The following is a 21,823-nucleotide window of genomic DNA, read 5'->3' as shown; positions in this document are numbered from 1 at the left end:
AGGAAATTCTAGGACATCCACATTCTGTATTTTCAATGGTAGATTTCTCATTAGGAAAAAGAAGATACTGTTCAATTGTGTTTCTAATGCTTGATTAGTTGAACTGAGTGGCGAGTACTCAGAATTATGTTCTAATCTATGCTTTTCTGAATACCTGAAATGCTTCCTAATTTTTAAAAAGAGGACAACAGAAGCACCCCTTGATCCAACTCTGAAAAAAACCATCAAGTATCTCAGAGTCTTTCCAGAATTCTTCTCAAACATGGATGTCAAGGCGTCAAGAAAGAAGTCCTTCTGAATTCCATGAACTTCTAGAAGGTATTTTCTATACCTTCTAATTTTCATAGCAGGAATTATAAAAAATGAAGTTAGGAACTCTATAACACGTTTTGTGGTGCTTTTTTATATTGAAAATAATCCTTTGCAAATGCTGTTTAATGTCTTATTTAGGTGGTTTACCTACAAACAAGAGGTTTTCATTTTTCCTTTCACACTCTGACAATCACTTTATCAGAGCACCTAAGTCCCATCATAATAGAAATAAAAGCCCCACTTTCTTAAAGAACATTTTAGTGTTTACAGATATTCATTATTTATCATTAACAATTAATTTTCAGGACCAAAAGTGTTATTGTTAAAACATAAAAATACTCATTCCATTGGTAGTAGAAAATTATAATGGTATCCTTGTTATAAATTTATGGTTATAATAATTGTGAAACACTAAACAAAATGTTTAGTAGTGTTATTAAAAATAAATTTATTGCTGAAATTAAAACAAAAAAATTCCATTAGTAGTTTAAATTGCAGTAATGCTATTGACAAAAATGCTACCACTGCAGTGGTAAACACAAAGATCAGAAATAATTTCATCACCTATTAGTAGGATTCACAGTGATTCCCAGGAAAACCTGAGGTCTACATAGGTTTCTTCTGCATCATATCAGATGTCAAGGGCTGCTGCATAAAAATATTTACATACGATAGATGGCCACTGTATCACTTTCACTTGACAAATAATAGATCATGCTACTTGTGACCATGTCCTAAAAAATTGAGCAAGCATTTATAATCTGGACTTTATTCACTAATGAATTCTCATTCTGTTGTTCCCACTCCTAGCACCCCAATAATATCATTTCGTCTTGCAGCTAAAGTATTGTATTATCTAAAAATTAAAGTCATTAAATTATATCTATTATATTACTAATACATGAAAAATTTTTTCCTACCTGTATTTATCAAGTTGTATATTTAGAGATGTAGCTAGGTATTTTCATTATAATATCCAATTAAAATTTTAAATTATAATATAACTCTAAAACCCATATGGGGAAAAGAAATAAGAAAATGATCATGACAATTTTTAAAAGAATTACGTTTCCTATACACATATTCTTCCTATATGATATTCTTAAATGTTATAAAGCTACAGCTTTAAAACAATGTGGTACACACACATAAACACATTGACAAATCAATGGGAAAAACAGAAGCAGGTGTCAGAGTGTACAAGAACATATTATAGGCTGAAATCACTTTAATGGGGAAAGGAAAGATTCATCAATAAACAGTGCTATGTACCATGTGGGGGAAAAAACATGTTAAAGCCTTATTTTGTACTATATATCAGTAATAATATTTATAATTATTACCATTTATTGAGTATTAGTATGTACCAGGCCCTGTTAAAAACACTTTCCAGAAATTATTTTATTTAATCCTTATAACAACACCTGTGATGGTGCTATAATTATCCCCATTTTACAGATGAGGAAGCCAAGGTCGAAAGGGCTTAATCAAGGCCAATTGGCTACTAAGTTTTGGAGCCATAATCAAAAGTAGTGTGTGTTCTTAACCACTATGCACAAGCATGCAAAAACTCAAACCATAGAGCAATAGAAGAAAATAAACCAATATCTTTTTGATCTCTAGAAAAGGAAGACTTTTTGAACCTAAAGTGGATGGTAGAAAATCTGAATAAAACTATAAATGCATTTCAGGACATAAAATTTTAAAACATGAATATCAAACATTCATAAAATTAAAAAACAAATAAATAAAGCAATAATCCAGGGAAAATATTTGCAGCAAAACTACATGTTAATATTCTTGGTATTTAAAGAAGCCATACAAATAGTAATTAAAATCTTACTACTTCCATATAAAAAGGGCATGAGTATAAAAATCATCAAAGAAGAAATTAAAATGACTAACATATGAATCATGTTCATATTATCAAAGAAATTCTCATTAAAAAGCATGTTTCTCAAAATCTGGTGGTAGTAGGGAATTGAACAGCCCTTCCAGAAACTAAAGTCCTACAAATGTTTTTGCCTTCTGACCCCGTAATTACAATTTTCACGATCAGTTCTATGGAAATGATCCAAAATTTGAACAAAGAAGTCAGGTACAAAGATGTTCCTTACAACAGCAGTCCCCAACCTTTTTGGCACCAGGGACCGGTTTCATGGAAGACAATTTTTCCATGGACTGAGGCGGGGTGGGGGGGGATGGTTTGGGGATGATTCAAGTGCATTACATTTATTGTGCATTTTATTTCTATTATTACTACATTATAATATATAATGAAATAATTATACAACTCACCATAATGCAGAATCAGTGGAAGCCCTGGGCTTGTTTTCACTTGCCACTCACTGATAGGGTTTTGATATGAGTCTGCAAGCAATTGATTTATTATGGTCTCTGTGCAGTCAAACCTCTCTGCTAATGATAATCTGTATTTGCAGCTGCTCCCCAGCGCTAGCATCACCCCCTCAGCTCCACCTCAGATCATCAGGCATTAGATCCTCATAAGGAGTGTGCAACCTAGATCCCTCACATGCACAGTTCACAGCAGGGTTTGCACTCCTATGAGAATCTAATGCCACCGCTGACCTGACAGGTGGCGGAGCTCAGGCAGTAATACGAGCGATGGGGAGCGGCTGTAAATACAGACGAAGCTTTTCTCGCTCACCCGCCACTCACCTCCTGCTGTGCAGCCCTCTTCCTAACTGGCCACGGGCTGGTACCCGTCCGTGGCCCAGGGGTTGTGAACCCATGCTTTACAAGATCATTTAAAGAAAAAGTTGAAAGCAGCCTTGTATTAGGGAAATGGATAGGGATGTTAAATGCAATTTATATGTATAAGTATATGAATATAAAATTCCTTGAAAGGAATATGATAAATATTAGTAGTAGTTATGTCAAGGGATAGAGTAACAGATGTAACATTCTTCTGCAAGCAGAAAAAGACTTATGAAAGTTTATTTTATTTTCTGTGACCCATTTTCCTTATTTACTTCATGCTATTCCCTACATTTTATTTTTCTCATCTGCCCAGCTCATTCCTATGACCTTTATTTTAAATTAACACTAATTTCTTATGACTGGGTAGCTCTAAAACGCAAGCATATGTAGGCCTGTGTGTGTGTGTGGAGAAATACAGGTACATGCCCAGCTCAGAGTTACTTCCATGCCTACTCTTGCCTTTACAAAAGCACCATCAAATTTGGGAAAACAGCATTTTATTTAAAAAATTAAACTTTGTCCCAAAGTTTAGGTAAAAATAGGATGATAACGAGTTTTAGGAAAGGGCCACTCAGTGTTCTAAGAAAACTGCACCTCCGAGGAAACATCTAACCAAACCCAGACAAGAACAGCCCATGACAAACAAGAATGAAAAACAGGAGAAGGAAGACAAGGAAGATGCTTGGCTCCTATAAATAGTAAAACCTTTTTTAAGGCAGCTGGGTATAATCCTCTGAGAAGAGAGGCATTGATGAAAAGAGAGGCCAAGGAGAGGAAAGAATTTGCTTGGTTTGATAAGAAATATAGGCAACTTTTCATCCCTGCAATATATTTTCTTGTTACAAAAATTAGAGTGTATGCTCTGAATAGTGTTACGTGCCATGGTATAGTGGTCCCTTTTGTAGTTCGTATGAATCTATTTAATAAATTTTTTTCTTGATTGAAAAATACTTTAGGGCACTTATTCCTCAGTGATATACTGTATCATGAATTATCCCTAGATTGAGAAGCATAATTCATAATATAGTTCAACAGAGAGACTTGGCAAGAAGAGTATGAGGTACAGACATGAAGAATCAGGCCTGGCTGCTGTTCTTTAGGAGTTTCCATGGTTGTGAAGACAATGACCTGGGAACCAGGGAGAAAGAAGTGCACAGGGAAGTGTTCAGGCAGGTGGATTCCCCAGCCACCTAAATCATCAACACCCTCCATTCCTTCTCTAGCTCACCTTGTTCTGCTGCCTCTTTCTCCCTTGGGGGAACCTCAGAGGATGATCTTCCTGAGCTTCAATCTCCCCAGTATAAACCCTACGTGTAGGCAAGGAGAAGGGGGTGGTGGGAGATGATGGGATGGGGAAATGGAGGGATTAGGTCATAGATTCCTGTTTCTGGTGTAGGAATACCTCACCCACACCATGTCCTCCCCTACCTCATGCATGGAGAAAAATTAACTCAGTGTTCAATCACAAGCTGTCAGTTATGTAGCACATGAAATGTTCTTGGTTTGAAAAAAGAAAGAAAAAAGAATGTCAAGCATTTATTTCATTAAGACTTAACCTCAGTTTTAGATCAACGAGAAGAACCGTTTTAAAATTCCACTTTCGCAAAAGTCTGCCTGAATCCAGGAGGTTTTTTCTGGGTAATCAACTCACCGTCCTTTGTTCCCTGGGTCCTTTCTTTATTATTTTTACATTTCATTTGGTACTGACTCTCAACTTTGGGACCGGTATGTAGGGAATCTATTTTGACATTTCTATTTCAAAAGCTTTCACACTAGAGAATGAATCATTCACACTTGATTTCTGAAGATAAGATACAATTTGCTTTGAATCTTGATTCGGTTGCATTATATTCTTCTAAAAATAAGAAAATGCCTTTATTTAAAAAAACAAAAACAAAGCAAGGAGTAAAAAGAGGGAAATTGGAACCTGTTATGAAACAATTTGCAATTTGGGAATCCCTGCTTTCATTCTATGAGCTGAATCAAATTACGGCCCAGGAAGAGTTCCCGTGATTTTTTTGGTTTTGTTTTTTAAATATGATGATTATGTCTCATTTCAGAGTTGTTGTTTTTGAGGGAAAATAATGAACGTAACTATTCATCCAAGTTTTATACAATTTCTCCATTACTTCATTGATTGCTCAGTGAATACTAATATTTTAGGATCAAAGAAAAAGTCTAGCTTCCTTACTCCAGGCTTTTAATCTGAATAAGGTAAACAAGACAGAGAAAGCGCATCCCTTGTACCAGAATGGATGACTTCCCATTGTTCATTTCAACAATGGACTTGTCTTATTAAAGCTTTTCACTAATTCTTCCTCAAATCTATTATTTATTTTTATTTCACATCATTAGTTACTTAAGAATAAGATAAAACAGGACTTTCAGAAAAAGACTGGGGAAATTTAGAAACAAATTTTGACCTCTATCCAAGCTTTAGCAGTGAAATAGTTTTGTCTAATGCTACAGCAGTATACTTCTAAAATGAATGAATTTTTCCCAACAAAACAAGAATAACCAGCCATTACCAATAGTGCAAATAGGTATTCTTACCTGCCATAAGTGACAAGCTTTACAGGTTACTCTGAGTTTGTTTCAGGGGGAAAAAAAGAAGCGGCAGGGATTGGGAAGAGGAATTCAGTGCTATTCCTTGTAAGGTTAACGGTCATGCTTAAAGCAGAAAATGATGGGGGTCAGACCAGTAAAAAAGGTCTGGGTACAGCTCCAGATTGTACCTAAAAGTTGCCTAGGGAAAGAGGCTGTAAAACAGATATAACTCTTTTAACAACTACTCCAGATGATGTGTAATTAGATACCTGGGAAAGTGGTAAGGATCCATTACTAATGCACTTTGATTTGCCTCAAACTCAAAGCCAGGTCTTCATCCCTCATTTCAAGTAATTGCTTAGTGGTCTCTATGATATTCTCAAAGGTTTATCCTAACTCAAGAAAGCATGGAAGTGATTTTCTAAAAAACTTCATTTTTACTTAGACTCGGGCTTGGTTTCTCCTTATTCTCCTGGTGCTATGATTTTCCTCTCACGCTGGGTGTAGGGCAACTTGGGATCTCATTTGGGGGTCTCTTCCCTGTCGCACATAGTTATTCGTTCTTTTATCTTATTTCTATTGTCAAGATCAGGTGACTGGTTAATCTTGCTACCTCATTTTTCTTTGATAACAAACTACCCCCAAACTTAGTGGTTTAGAACAACCACCATTTACTTATTATCTGACCATGTTGTGGGTCAGGGATTTGGGCGGTTCTTCCGCTCCTTGTTACTTCGACTGTGGTCTCACGGTGGATTTCAGCTGGGCACTGAGCTTGCTTCATGGGTCCAAGACTCACAAGACTGGCCCCTTGGCAAGAACAGCTGGACATCTGAGCTCAGCGGAGCCCATCTCCCTCTCCATGAAGTCCAGGGCTGTCCAACACCCCTCCAGCGGGCTCAGGGCTCCAGGGTGGAACCTGCTGCTCCATTCAGAGGCCAGGCATGAAACTGACAAAGCATCGTTCCAGCTGTGCCCAGCTGGTCAAAGGAGCCGCAGGCCAGCCCAGATGAAGGACCCAACTGAAGAAATGTCCAAATATCTGCAGCTATCTTTCTTTTTTATTATTATTAATTTTTCTTTTTTTGTTGTTGAAGTATAGTTGATTTATAATGTTGTGTTAGTTTCTGGTGTAGAGCAAGGTGATTCAGTTATACATATATAAATATATATTCTTTTTCAGATTCTTTTCCATTATAGGTTATTACAAGATATTGAATATAGTTCCCCGTGCTATACAGTAGGACCTTGCTGTTTATCTATTTTATATCTACTAGTTTGTATCTGCTAATTCCAAACTCCTAAATTATCCCCTCCCCCCCTTTCCCCTTTGGTAACCATAAATATGTTTTCTATGTCTGTAAGTCTGTCTCTGTTTTGTAAATAAATTCATTTGTATCTTTTTTTTAGATTCCACATATAAATGATATCATATGATATTTGTCTTTCTCTGACTTACTTCACTTAGTAATCTCTAGGTCCATCCATGTTGCTGCAAATGGCATTATTTCATTCTCTGCAGCTATCTTTTATTTTTTTAACATCTTTATTGAAGTATAATTGCTTTATAACGTTGTGTTAGTTGCTGCTGCATAACAAGGTGACTCAGCTCTACGTATACATATGTTCCCACATCCCCTCCCTCTTGCGTCTCCCTCCCACCCTCCCTAACCCACACCCCTAGGTGGACACATAGCACCGAGCTGATCTCCCTGTGCTCTGCGGCTTCTTCCCACTAGCTATCTATTTTACATTTGGTAGTGTATATATGTCCATGCCACTCTCTCACTTCGTCCCAGCTTACCCTTCCCCCTCCCTGTGTCCTCAAGTCCATTCTCTACATCTGCGTCTTTATTCCTGTCCTGCCCCTAGGTTCTTCAGAACCTTTTTCTTTTTTTTAGATTCCATATATATGTGCTAGCATACGGTATTTGTTTTTCTCTTTCTGACTTACTTCACTCTGTATGACAGTCTCTAGGTCCATCCACCTCACTACAAATAACTCAATTTCATTTCCTTTTATGGCTGAGTAATATTCCACTGTATATATGTGCCACATCTTCTTTATCCATTCATCTGTCGGTGGACACTTAGGTTGCGTCCATGTCCTGGCTATTGTAAATAGTGCTGCAATGAACACTGGGGTGCATGTGTCTTTTTGAATTATGGTTTTCTCAGGGTATATGCCCAGTAGTGGGCTTGCTGGGCCATATGGTAATTCTATTTAGTTTTTTAAGGAACCTCCATACTGTTCTCCACAGTGGCTGTATCAATTTACATTCCTACCAACAGTGCAAGAGGGTTCCCTTTTCTCCACACCCTCTCCAGCATTTATTGTTTGTAGATTTTCTGATGATGGCCATTCTGACCGGTGTGAGGTGATACCTCATTGTGGTTTTGATTTGCATTTCTCTAATGATTAGCGATGTTGAGCATCCTTTCCTGTGTTTGTTGGCAATCTGTATGCCTTCTTTGGAGAAATGTCTATGTAGGTCTTCTGCCCACTTTTGGACTGGGTAGTTTGTTTTTTTGGTACTGAGCTGCATGAGCTGCTTGTGCATCTTGGAGATTAATCCTTGTCAGTCGCTTCGTCTGCACATAGTTTCTCCCATTCTGAGGGTTGTCTTTTCGTCTTGTTTATGGTTTCCTTCCTGCAGCTATCTTTTAATCCACTTCACCTGGCTTCTCTTTAAAGTTCTTCCTGCTGGCATTTTGCTCCCAAACCTCTGTATGGCAATTGGTCTGCCTAACACATAGGAGACACAAATCATAAACAAACATTACAAAGGGTCACGTTTTCTCAATTAAAGATGTGCAGGGCTTCCCTGGTGGCGCAGTGGTTGAGAGTCCGCCTGCCGATGCAGGGGACACGGGTTCGTGTCCCGGTCTGGGAAGATCCCACATGCCGCGGAGCGGCTGGGCCCATGAGCCATGGCCGCTGAGCCTGCCCGTCCGGAGCCTGTGCTCCGCAGCAGGAGAGGCCGCAACAGTGAGAGGCCCGCGTACCGCAAAATAAAATAAAATAAAAAGATATGCAGACATAAGGATATAAGTGCCACTTTACCTTATGGAAGTGGCAAAACTGAAGAAAAATAAATTTTAATGAAGGCAAGCATTGACAGGCACTTAGGAGAAACATTTTTTAAAGGTACTTAAGCTACTTTTTCATTCCCTTGATTTAGTAATCTCACTCAAGATAATTAACCCAGGAAAATAATTCAAAAAGAAAAAAAAATCTGTACGTGCAAACATATTTATAGGCATGTTATTCACAACCTTGAAACACTAGAAATGATGTGATCATAGGAGGAAGATTAAGGTAAATTGTATCAATATCTTGTTATACTGGGTAGCTTTGAAATTAATAAATGCCATGCCTATGTAGAAACATGAAAAGCAAATAAAGCCAAAAACAAAATTGTAACTGACAAGATTATAATTATATTCAAACTACACTTATGAGAATAGAAATGGGCAAAGAATAAGAAGAAATGAAAATAGATTTTGCTGAAGTGATCTTTTGAATGGAAGTTTTCTTTTACACTGTTTTAAAGTACATTCAATAATATTTATTTTCAGTTTAATGAGTTTCCCAGATCGTACCTTAAAGATTGAAAGACATGCATTTAATGCCTCTAGCCTTGAAAACATGTAAAAATCTATTTATAGACACATACAGTAACAAACATCTTTACATAAACAAAACATGTAATTTATTCTTGTATTTTGGCATGTCACATGACAGAGTTCACGGTGGTGTCATGGGAAAAGACTCCCCTGGGACTTGGCAGACCAGAGCCCTGGCCCAGGCGCCCCACATTCACTGGAGACCAGGCAGAGGACTTGGTGACACACCCCTCCTCAGGTTCCCAACGAGAACACAAAGGGAGAAATTTCAGCCCAGATGTCCTGCTTGGTTTTAAATTATTGTGTTCTAGGATTCTGAAAGTATTAGCTCTTTATCTGTTGCCAGATTCAGGGCTGGCTTGAAAAATAAGAAACTCTTTGGAATGTATATTGGCTTTGGCCAATAAAGACAAATGCATGGTAAGGAAATGAACAAAGAAAGATTCTTAATTCAACAGATATTTATTCAGCACCTATCGTTGTAGGTCTTGTGACCAACATGCAAGATGTCTGCCCTATGGAGCTTATATTCAAAAGGGAGAGGTGGACATAGACCATAAACAAAATAAATAAGTAACATATTTGATTGGTCCCATAGTAGTAAGTGCTATGGAGAAAAATAATCAGGCTGAGTGGGACAGGGTACATCTGGAGGGGAATCTGGCAGTTTTAAATAGGGTATTCAGGGAAGGCCTCTGTGAAAAGACACCATTGCGTAAAGATCTGAAGGAAGTGAGGAGGCAGCTCTGAGGACACCTGTAGGCATTCCCACTGGGGTGGGAACCCACTGGGGGATCTGAGCAGAGGGGTGACATGATTGGCTTACATTTTAACAGGCTCACCCCAGTTGCTGTGTTCAGGGCAAACTGCAGGAGGGCGAAGTGGACACAGGGAGACCAGTTAGGAAGCTATTACAATAATCCAGGCAGGTGGTAACTGGCGAGATGGTGAGAAGTGGTTGCATCTGGATACGTTTTGAAGGAAGAGGTTGCAAGGTTTGCTAAAGAATTGGACGTGTGGTGGAAGAGAAAAAGAGGAGGGAAGGCTAACTTCAAAGTTCTGGGCCTGAGATGGTAACGACTAGAGAGAAGGCAAGGAAGGGGGCAAGGAAGAAGACCAGGAGTCTGGTTTGGGTGAGTTTCAGTGCCTATTAGATATCCAAGTGGAAACCTCAAGTAGGCAGGTGGATATACAAGTCTAGAGTTAGAGGTGAGGCTCTAGGCTAGAGTTATAAATTTGAGAATTAATTATCAGCATATAGAGTTTAAATGATACTAAAGCCGTGAGACTAGATGAGATCACAAAGAGAGAGGGTGTAGATAGAAAAGAAAAGAGGTGCGAGGACCAAGGAGAAATCCAACACTAAGAATTTGAGGCATGGGCATGATCCAGCCAAGGAGATGAGATGGAGTGGCCAATCCCATCAGCGGGAGGAAAACTAGCAGAATGTGGTCAAAGCCAAGTGAAGAAAGCATTTTAAAGAGGAGGGATTATTTCCGGAATAGTTTTTGTTGGCAGGCTGTTCATAATCACACCTAGTAAGGAGAACATATTGTGTATGAGCTGTTGTGTCATTATCACCCAAATAGAAATCATTTTGGGAGCATCCAGTATTTCTTATTTTCCACACCTTTCTGCACCTCCAGCATCACAACCGCTCTTATGGTTGTTTTCTCATCTCATGGAGATGTTATTAAGATCAGTGTGATTACAAATGGGAAATATTCTAATTCTCAGTCATGTGGGTTAATGAAGGAGCAGACTGATTATGAATCATTTGCTCAACTAGGCACTAAAAATTACTTCTATTTATTTTTAAATGTTGAATTCACAATGGATTATAGATAGGTCATATTCTGGGAACTCATGGGCACATTATAAAATGAAGCTGGTCTGTGAATATATTTATCATTAGAACGTGTAGATCACATTTTCTTACTAAACCACCTTCTATCTCCAATCCTGCCTAAGAAATCTGGCTTTCTCTCTTAAGAGATAAAGTGTTTTATTTACATCACCTTTCCTGATAAGAGGAGGGGAGAAGAAACAGATATAACTCATTGACAGCCTTGGGATATAGACATTCTGTCTCCGTTCCTTTTAGCTTTTACTGGACATCAGGCTGCCAGTCTAATAAGGCAGCAAAGAAAAGTAAACAGAAATAGAAAGCAGAATATATAGCAGTCTTCATCCCACTGGCAATAACCATAAATTTTCAAATGCAGTGTTGGCTACATCGTAAAAGGATTTTCATGGTCTGTTTGCATAGCTGTATTTTATTCCATTCTGAACTAATCTGGACTTTTTCAGAGATTCTTATTGTACACCAATCTTATTTATCCTAAAAATCTTTTGCAAAACACTTCTCCAGCAAAGTGTGCTGTATATATGCCACGTGGCATCATCGTGCATACCAAAACTATAGTTTCTAATCTACAGTGAAGAACAGGTAGCATAATTCCTAGGAGCTGTGTTTTCACAGGTGTACGTTTTAGTTGTACTGAGACAGAACACTAACTATAAATGATAGGGGCTCATTTTGGTGGCTATGGGTAGCTTGTATCTTGCCTTGGCGCTGCTAACTAATCTTTCCCATTAAGCTGCCTGGCCTGCAAACCCATGTGCACCTGTCTCAACGCCTTGGTCTGTTTTGCAGTCTTTTTCTGGCACTGTCTAATGAAAGCTATTAAAAGAAAATGTTTCCTTTCCATTACAACAGCAGCAAAAATTTCAAGAATGAAGTCACAAAAATATTGTACCACAGGTCCCTTCTTAATAGTAAGTCTGAAAGCAGCACCAGACCATCATCTCATGTCAAAGAGCATAGTTTCTGAAACCAAAGTTTCTTTAGACTTAACATGTAAATGTGATTATTATCATAAAATATTCAGGTAAAATATAAGGCAAACACAATTTCTTAATGCCAGTTAGTGCTTTTTTTTTTTTTTTAATGTATTTATTTATTTATTTTTGGCTGCGTTGGGTCTTCGTTGCTACACGCGAGCTTTCTCTAGTTGCGGTGAGCGGGGGCTACTCTTCTTTGCGGTGCGCGGGCTTCTCATTGTGGTGGCTTCTCCTGTTGCAGAGCATGGGCTCTAGGTGCATGGACTTCAGTAATTGTGGCACACGGGCTTCAGTAGTTGTGACTCGCAGGCTCTAGAGCGCAGGCTCAGTAGTTGTGGTGCACGGGCTCAGTCGCTCCGCGGCATGTGGGATCCTCCCGGACCAGGGCTCGAACCGGTATCCCCTGGATTGGCAGGCATATTCTTAACCACTGCGCCACCAGGGAAGTCCCCCAGTTAGTGCTTTGATTGGCATGATTGTTCAGTTATATTTATATCTTATGCTTCTGTATGAACCATTCTTTCCTATTAAACTGTAAACCCTAAAGTTTAGGAACCAAGCTATCTTTAGCTCAGTTTTATATAGTCTAGCCCAGGGTCATATGGGAGAGATATAGTTATTCTTTGACATTTTCAAATATAATTATTAGAAATATTTATTTACTAAAACAGCCACCTGGTACAAGCCCACTGTGATCATATTTTGAGGGTAGAGGAAGGGAGAAAACAATGGAATATCTATGGTCACTATTCACTTAAGGATATCTAGATCCACTTCATAGATAATATTTCAAGTTTTTTTAATATAGAAACAGAAATAAGACATTACCATAACAAGTACCAGCAGCTTTCACTACCCCTTCCATCATCCAATTTTCCCCCCAGCTTAATAAACATAGCACACCCATCTCTGCTGCCACATCCTAAATTCTCAGGAGATTTTGATGGGCCCCAAGTGAAGATCTCAGACTCAGGCCTGCCAGCCAGTTGAACTCCAAATGGGTAGAACCTTTAATAGCCCCACTTGTTTTTCACACCAGGACTCACAGAAAATTCCTAAAAAGCTAATGGTTGGTCACTGGCCAAAGGAAGGATCTTTCCAGCATTTATAATTTTCATTTAATTGAAATAAACTTAAAATTTCCTAACCACTTGGTGCCATCACCCCCTTTTTTTTAGGTACAGAGCAGTTGCCTCCTGGAGTCGTGTTCAGGGAATTGGGATTCCCTTGGTCACAGCCATTGAGATTGTCTCCATCTGGATCCTTTCTTTTATCCTGGCCATCCCCGAAGCAATCGGCTTCGTCATGGTGCCCTTTGAATACAAGGGTGAACAGCACAAAACCTGTATGCTCAATGCCACCTCAAAATTCATGGAGGTATGAAAAGTTTAAAGGAAATTAACTGGGGAGGGTAGAAGGTCTTCATTTACCATCACCAAGATTTGTTGCTATCTCTACACTGCCGAGTGTGGTATACTCTGTTAGTTCAGTCAAATTTTCTTTAATTGCATGAAAAGCAGATGTTAAACCAGGGCTTAGCTTCTTGAATAAAACAACTATTTTGTTTTCACTCTTGTATTATAGCACAACTGTAGACACAACTATTGCTCGGCACCAAACAACTCAGAATTCTGAAACCGATTTACTAAGAAAGAGAGATTGATGTGTAAGCATGTAGTGCTATTTGTTTTGATAATAAGGAGTACAGCACCATTTCCATCTGACAGACACGCTGATGCTTATTTGATGTTACTTGGGGAAATGCACATTGCTCACACAGTTTTTAAAGACAGATTTACTAATTCAAAGTAGGAAGTCATTCTCATGTGTGCTTATGTTAGTACAGATTCTGTCTAATATATAAATAATTAAAAAAATTTTTATCTTATTTGGATTCTTTTCTCTTTTTAAAAAAATATTTATTTTTGGCTGCATTGGGTCTTCATTGCTGCACACGGGCTTTCTCTAGGTGCAGAGAGCAGGGGCTACTCTTCGTGGTGGTGCGCAGGCTTCTCATTGCTGTGGCTTCTCTTGCTGCGGAGCACGGGCTCTAGGCGCGCAGGCTTCAGTAGTTGTGGCACGCGAGCTCAGCAGTTGTGGCTCACAGGCTTAGTTGCTCCGCGGTATGTGGGATCTTCCTGCACCAGGGCTTGAACCCGTGTCCCCTGCACTGGCAGGCGGATTCTTAACCACTGTGCCACCAGGGAAGCCCCAAGTAATATAAATTTGCAGAACTTTTTAAAAAGCATTTTAGTGTAACAAGTTCAACTGTTGCTTAATACACCTGACCGCATTAATGTTTCGGAAAAGCTTAATTACATAACTGAGAGTATTAGGAACACATTTAAAATGCACATTTCCTCTGCAAAACTAGTCATGTGTAGAACGAGGAGGAAAACCAAGAATAACTATTTCTCTTAAATCAGCATAATTTAGTACTTTGATGTAAGTTTCATGCAGTTCAGATTCCACATTTAATCATTTACAGACCTCTTAAGGTATGTTTTCCTTCCATGGAAAATTCACACAATTAGTGGTTTTACAGTTGACCAGTTATCCTGCTTGGAAATTCTTGTTTCAAAATTAAAAGTGCTCATGAACACAGCCAAACTAGCAACCTTAAAATTAAAGTCTTCTGCTGAGCCACTGACTTTTTTATGAAGTCAACCTCCACAGTGAAAAGCAAAGTAGTAGAAGGCTATCAGAATTTGGGCAGTGTGAATGAGCAATCTAGAAAACCCTGACTAAAACATTAGAGAGAAGAGGCTCAACATAAGAAGGAACTCACTGGGAATTTCCTGGCGGTCCAGTGATTAGCACTCATGGAAGTCATGGGTTCAATCCCTGGTCAAGGAACTAAGATCCCGCAAGCTGCGCAGTGTGGCCAAAAAAAAAAAAAAGAGGAACTTACTGACCATTCCAGCTGGACAAAATGAAATGGGTTTCTTCACAAGGATGCATATCCTTTCTAGAGGTGAAGCTAAGAGTAGCTGCCCTTCAGGCTGGCGGGAGCGTTGTGGCTGGCGGGCGCCCGGAGGGTTGCAGTATAGGGTATGAGTTTGAACTGATGATTTTGAAGATTTCATTCCAAGTCTAAAGTTTTAGGATTCTCTTTCCCCTCCTGTTCTTTTTCTCTAATGTGATTCCCCCTCTTTTTCCACTCTTTCCTCCTCAACTTTGCTCTAACCTAGACTGGAGGGAGGTCCCTTCACACCCTTGCTGGTGACATCAGTTCAAAAGAAATGTGTGACCCCATTCTCAACAGGCCTCTACCATGGAAGGGGCAGGGAACTCCATCCAGTCCCCTCCAGGTAGGGTCAGCTTCCAGGCCCTCCGCAGCTGCTTCTAGGCAGTCACACCCAGCCAGCAATGCACCCAGAAGAAGGGGGTACAAAGGAAGGGGGTCCTCCAAGGAGTGTTTGTGTTGCACTTAAATGAAGAGAGAGTCCTTCTGATTTTTTGTTTGTTTTTTTAAGTTTAGTACTAAAATCTTTCTACAGTGTGATGTGAATAGGAATATATTTGTATAAACAGATTTGAATAAACCAACTCCTTTGGGAGTCTGCACTTAACCTGAGGCTAGAATTCAGAGGTTTGTAAACTTGAATGGAAAGGAAATTACATGTTTATTTTCACTAACTTCTAACTGAAATTTATCATTTCCTTCTAATATGAAAGTAGGCAACAAACCACAGTAGTATTTAGCAGTACCATGATTTTTTCACTAATAGAAATAACAGACATTTCATACCACATAACAGTTGTATAATCTCGAAATATCATTTACATTCATCATTGCTTCTACATTCTGATAGAACCACCATTAGATCTGTGATTTAATTTGTTAATAAACACATATATTACTACATCAGAACTTTCTTTTTCATATTTTGATATCTGTGTTTGGATGTAATTGGTTTCCATTGTAATCTTACATATTTTATTTCATGCACATAAAAGTATTATTCTCAGAAAGAATTATAGTCTACACCAGAAGGCGATCTATGGCATAAAAATATTTAAGAACCCCTGCCCAGAACTTCTTTTCCTCAGGAACCATTTACAGAATATTTTAATAGACATGTTATAAATGCAGCCCACTGGGCCTCTTTCTATATTCAGAAACTCTCCAGTTTTTCACAGAGCAGTGTGATTACTTTTTACTGTGGGAACTGAGATATTACAGGAGGCTGCGTTATCCTTAGTAAATAAACAATCTGGAGAAACAGCATAAGAAAAGGAACAGCATTTCTTCCCAAGCTGGTGATTAATTTAGTGGGACGAAGAATTTAGATGTAATTTTCTAATTTCCATTCTTATTGGGTATTATATTTTCTCTTTCAAGAACTCATAAAACTGAGTAATCCTGGTATTTACAAATCCTGTCCTCAGGGAGATAATGCTCAGTATGCCTTCAGATAAACTACACGGCCTCAATAGTTTCCAGGTGGTAAGTATTAAAAGAGAGCGAGAAAGGGCACAGTTATTGATGGCTCAAACTGGCTGGCTGCGAGGTCACATAGCAGACATACCAGACAAAGGGTTAATGCCCAGTAACCAGAACTCCACAGATAAGCCAGTCATAACCCTCACTGTTTCCAAACTAGATAGGCACATTAAGTACACTCTAACCACAATAGTCAGAAGTGAACCAGGCACTAGCAAAATGTTGAGAATCACCAACAAAGATAAGAGTCTGTCTGTATGTCTCAAAATCATGTTTTATGAGCTTTGGAAGGGAGCTCTTTTTATTGATTAGGGCTCTTGCCCTGTGTAATTAAAACCAACTTCAGTTTATTCAAAATATCTTTGTTGGGATAATTTTTAAAATTTATTTTATTGAAGTATAGTCGATTTACAATGTTGTGTTAATTTCTGCTGTACAGCAAAGTGATTCAGTTATCCATATATACACATTCTTTTTCACATTCTTTTCCATTATGTTTGATCACAGGATATTGAATACTGTTCCCTGTGCTGTACAGTAGGACCTTATTGCTTATCCATTCTATGTATAATAGTTTGCATCTGCTAATCCCAAACTCCTAATCCATCCCTCCCTCCCCTCCCTTGATAACCACAAGTCTGTTCTCTATGTCTGTGAATCTGTTTCTGTTTCATAGATAAGTTCATTTGTATCATATTTTAGATTCCACATGTGAGATCATATGATATTTGTCTTTCTCTTTCGGACTTACTTCACTTAGTATGATAATCTCTAGGTCCATCCTTGTTGCTGCAAATGGCATTATTTCATTCTCTTTATGGCTGAGCAATATTCCATTGTATATTCATCTGTCAGTGGACATTTAGGTTGCTTCTATGTCTTGGCTATGGTGAATAGCGCTGTTTGTCAGGACAATTTTTAATGCAATTTCTTTGTGTGCTATTATAAAGCCAAGATAATGTCTGGAGTTTCCAATTTAGTTGTTTTGACTACCACCTCCAAGCCCATTACCACAACCAGAGAGCATGAATATACAAACACATCTGCAAGCGTGAAAATGTTGAAGACACCAGAGGTGCTGTACAGCTAATTTTCATTATAATGCTCCTCTTCCTCTCTCCCTTCTCTTCTCTTTCCAGTTCTACCAAGATGTTAAGGACTGGTGGCTGTTTGGGTTCTACTTCTGCATGCCCCTGGTGTGCACCGCGATCTTCTACACCCTCATGACTTGTGAGATGTTAAACAGAAGGAACGGCAGCCTGAGAATTGCCCTCAGTGAACACCTGAAACAGGTAAATCTAATAAGATCGTGAAGATGTGGCCAACACTGTTTTGTCCTTGACAACAAAAGGCCTATGAATACTGTATTTCGCAGATTTAGCCTGATTTCCTAAAAATAAAAATACTGTCAGGGCTTCCCTGGTGGCGCAGTGGTTGGGAGTCCGCCTGCCGATGCAGGGGACACGGGTTCATGCCCTGGTCCGGGAGGATCCCACGTGCCGTGGAGCGGCTGGGCCCGTGAGCCATGGCCGCTGGGCCTGCGTGTCCGGGAGAGGCCACAACAGTGAGAGGCCCGCGTACAGCAAAAAAAAAAAAAAAAAAAAAAAAAATACTGTCTTGTTTGTCTGTATGGTGGCCCTGCGGGCAGGGCCCAAACAGAGAGAAACTATTCATTTATTTTGCCTAGAGTGTATCAAACATGCGTGTTTGTGATTAGCAGTACGTTGAACTGGGGTTGGAACTGTGCCAGGACAAAAAAAGAAGTATATGTCTTTCTCCACGGGCAGGCTTTGCAGTCTTATAGTGGAAATTAAACACAAACATGAAATAATTGGAAAATAGAATCACAAGTTGTGGTAAAAAGTAGCCTTTGCTATAGAAAGCCAAGGAGGATATGAGTAAAGTCATGGAGAAATTGTATGAGGGGGATTGAACTGTTCATGGAGGATAAATGGGTTCCATGGGGAAGAAGAAGAGGACAGGGGGCATTTCAGGTGGGTGGACAGGGGTCTAGTAGAACACAGCATGGGCACCATGCATTTGGGGAACTGGAAAAAAAAGATGGACCTCATTAGAGCAACATCTAAGGTAAGACTCATGATAGGAAACGGGATTGGGTACATAAGAAGCCACATTTTGGAGGGCTCAAAGTTCTAGAAGAAATCTGAACATGTCATTAGGACGCTACTGGTCCTTCCCAGGCAGGAAACAGAACAGATAAAACTGTGATGCTTATATTTGCTGGCTCTGTGACACTGGGAAAATTGCTTGATCTCTCTGAACTTCTAGTTCTTCAGAAAATGTATATAATAATACCTGCACTTTTCTGTACAAATACCAACTTAATTTTGAGTCTTAAAAATTTTAAATGAAATGTATATAATAATACATCAAAGGGATGACCTAATGCATGTGCGGTGTCTAATAGAACCCAACTCATAGTTTAGTCAGAAAATGTTGATATATATTAATTCAAAGAGTAAAACTAGGACTATGGGTAAGTTTTCAGTTTCAACAGACAAGTATATAAGGATGATGAACCACACCAAAAGTTAATGTGAGTTGTTGATGGAGCCTGGAAATCTGCCCTGTATGATGACCATACAACAAGCATCATTCTTCATTGGCAACACTTTTCAGCTAGAGGACTGATTTTTTTTGAGCGTCAGCTCCCTATCTGTAAATTGGACATAATAATATATGAACCAGTGTTATTATGAGAATCAAAGGAATTAATGTGCATACACATACTTTATAAAATCTAACATGTTATACAAATGGTAGCTATTATCTTTTATAATTTAACAGGAAAATTATCTTGAGAAACTTTAGTATGACATCATCCAGGCATGAATGTTTCAAGTACTCCAGATGTGAAACATATTAAGCAATTATTATGGCTCATTCTTGCAATGAAGATAACTAATGAGAATAGATTTATGAAAAACAGTGTTTTAAAATGTTGATTTTGCACAAGCACCACGATGGAGCCTATCTAAGCTACGAGTGGCAACTGCTCTAAAAATAATTGAATGGGGATTGGGAGCGGTAATAAGATGCTGCTGCTTCACATTTTCATAGCATTCTTTAAAGTTTTTAAAGAGCATTTCCATGTCCTTTTGGTATTTGATTCCTCCAAACACCCTGTGAGATAAACTGGACAGGCATTACCCTTATTATACAGGTGTTTAAGAGATTGACTCAACCAAATGGAGATCAGAACCCAAGACTTGGTCCCCATGCAATAGATATTCCCTCGTGTCTCACTCAAAGCTAGAGCAGGTTCTAACAGCAGGAGAGCAAGCCTGGCTGGAAGGCCTTAAAGTGGGATGGCAGGGAAGCTAGCTCAGAGTGAAAGACCCTGCCACCCTGTCCAATAACCAATATGGCTTTTGGTCTTGCTTCTTGTGTGGTTTTCTCAAATTTCTCTTCATTATACCAACAATACCTTTTATCGGTTAGGGATTGTGTTTGGATGCTGGTAGCAGAAAACCCAAAATAACAGGGAGGAGACCAAGTAGGGGTTTATTTTTCTCCCATGGCAAGAAGTTCAGATGTCATTGGCTCAGTGGTCCAGGGACTCAGAAGCCAGGGTTCTGCTGGTGTACTGACCTTTCCATTTTTATTGGAAGACAGCCGCTATAGCTCTACCATTATATCTTCTATCCAGGCACAAGAAAGGGAAGAACACTGATCACATTAGTGTGTGTGCGCCAAAGGAGTATACCCCACGTTTTTTTTGGCCACGGCCCGCGGCATGTGGGATCTTAGTTCCCCCACCAGGGAATGAACCCGTGTCCCATGCACTGGAAGAGCAGAGTCTTTAACCACTGGACCACGAGGGAAGTCCTGTCCCCCACTTTTAAGTAACTTTTCCAGAAACTGCACACAACGGTTTCTACTTAGTGTAATTGGTGAGAACTATGCGGATAAGGAGGCCAGGCTCCCGTGCTGCCATGACAAAATCAAGGATCTGACTGATAGTAAGGAAAACAGAAGAATGGATATTGATTAACCAAACATCAGACTGTCATGGCAACGTATTAATATTACCTTTTAAAAAGTTATCCTCTTTGAGGATGTGCACAGGGGATGTAACCTCTCCCCAATACCCTCCTTTTCTATTTTTCTGGGCACACTGGCTTTCTGTGTATACAAAATTGGCCCTTTAAAATGATCCCCCATTCCTGTAGATTAATAAATAAAGGAATCCTTTATTTCTCTCAATCATCGTTCAGTTTATACATTCTCTGAAGTCATAGCCCAGCTAACTAGCCAGCTAACTCTGAAAGATTAAAGAACTCCCAGTTCTTGGGACTAGAGCCACAATTTGTGACAACTGCCCTGAAATCTTTTTAAATGGCTCTATTAATCATGTGGGTTTATTGTAGGCTTCCCATACTTAACACTATATGCTTCAGGTTGAACCAGCATTACCCTTCCAAGCCCTGTTTTCAATCAGTTTTATTTTGACATTAAGTGATTCCAGTTACAGACAAGTTGCATTTTACATTCCCAGTGGGGCTTCCAAACGCATGCCCTGTAATACTCAAGTACAATGCACACAAATGACTGGTTGCAGATAATTCTTAACCTATGGTTTTGCTGATCCTATGCAGACCGCAAAGCATGTAAACCTGCCATTGGAGTCAAGCCAGGGTCAACATGTCCCAGTTTTTCTAATCGTCATTGCTGATAATCCTTTATCCTCATCCCTCTATTTGTAAACAATATATCCTTGGAAACTACATGCCCATGTCATTAATGAAAGAATTTTAAAAGCAAAAAAATCCCAATGCCAGGTTTCTCCAAGATCAAGAAATGGAGAAAACACGTTGTTCTTCCCTTTTCTTTTCTGTTTCCTACTCCTGTTTTGTTTTCCAAATATCTTTTTAGACTTGTCCTTTTTTTTCCCCCCATGCTGCACGGCTTGCGGGATCTTAGTTCCCCAACCAGGGATTGAACCCAGCCCTCGGCAGTGAAAGTACACAATCCTAACCACTGGACCACCAGGGAATTCCCTAGATTTGTCCATTTTTTATCATGCTAGGGTCAGTCACCTTGACTGCCATGCTGTCATTAATGCTGGTGAATTAACTGCTATTGAGACTTTTAACTAACCCTCACCCCACATATTCAACATGCACACACACACACAGACCCAGCCACGGTGTTGGCTCAACCCCAGCCAGTCCCCACCTCTGCCCACCATCGAACCTCTGTCTTGGCCCTGTTGACCAGCCTGAGACCAACATCCTTCCTGGCAGCTGCCCCAAAAGAATCACTAGCAGCTCCTTGCTTAGAAATTAGACTCCAAATGTTTTC

General features: G+C 39.3%; 1 protein-coding gene across 1 annotated transcript in view; it reads left to right on the top strand.

Moving 5' to 3' along the window:
* The window catches only part of EDNRA (endothelin receptor type A), a 61,513-nt gene that overhangs the window by 32,209 nt on the left and 7,481 nt on the right, over positions 1-21,823 (top strand). The window contains exons 3-4 of the mRNA XM_022599657.2: positions 13,230-13,428; positions 17,638-17,790. Of these exons, the coding sequence (XP_022455365.1) occupies positions 13,230-13,428; positions 17,638-17,790 (352 nt within the window). The remainder of the gene's footprint in view (positions 1-13,229; positions 13,429-17,637; positions 17,791-21,823) is intronic.

The sequence above is a fragment of the Delphinapterus leucas genome, chromosome 5 (genome assembly GCF_059928025.1).
Source record: "Delphinapterus leucas isolate spDelLeu-1000000601 "Yukka" chromosome 5, BTC_Dleu_Yukka2, whole genome shotgun sequence".
In the NCBI taxonomy this organism is placed as follows: Eukaryota; Metazoa; Chordata; class Mammalia; order Artiodactyla; family Monodontidae; genus Delphinapterus; species Delphinapterus leucas.
The sequence above is the reverse complement of the archived record's forward strand: the minus strand, read 5'-3'. Positions and strand labels throughout refer to the sequence as shown.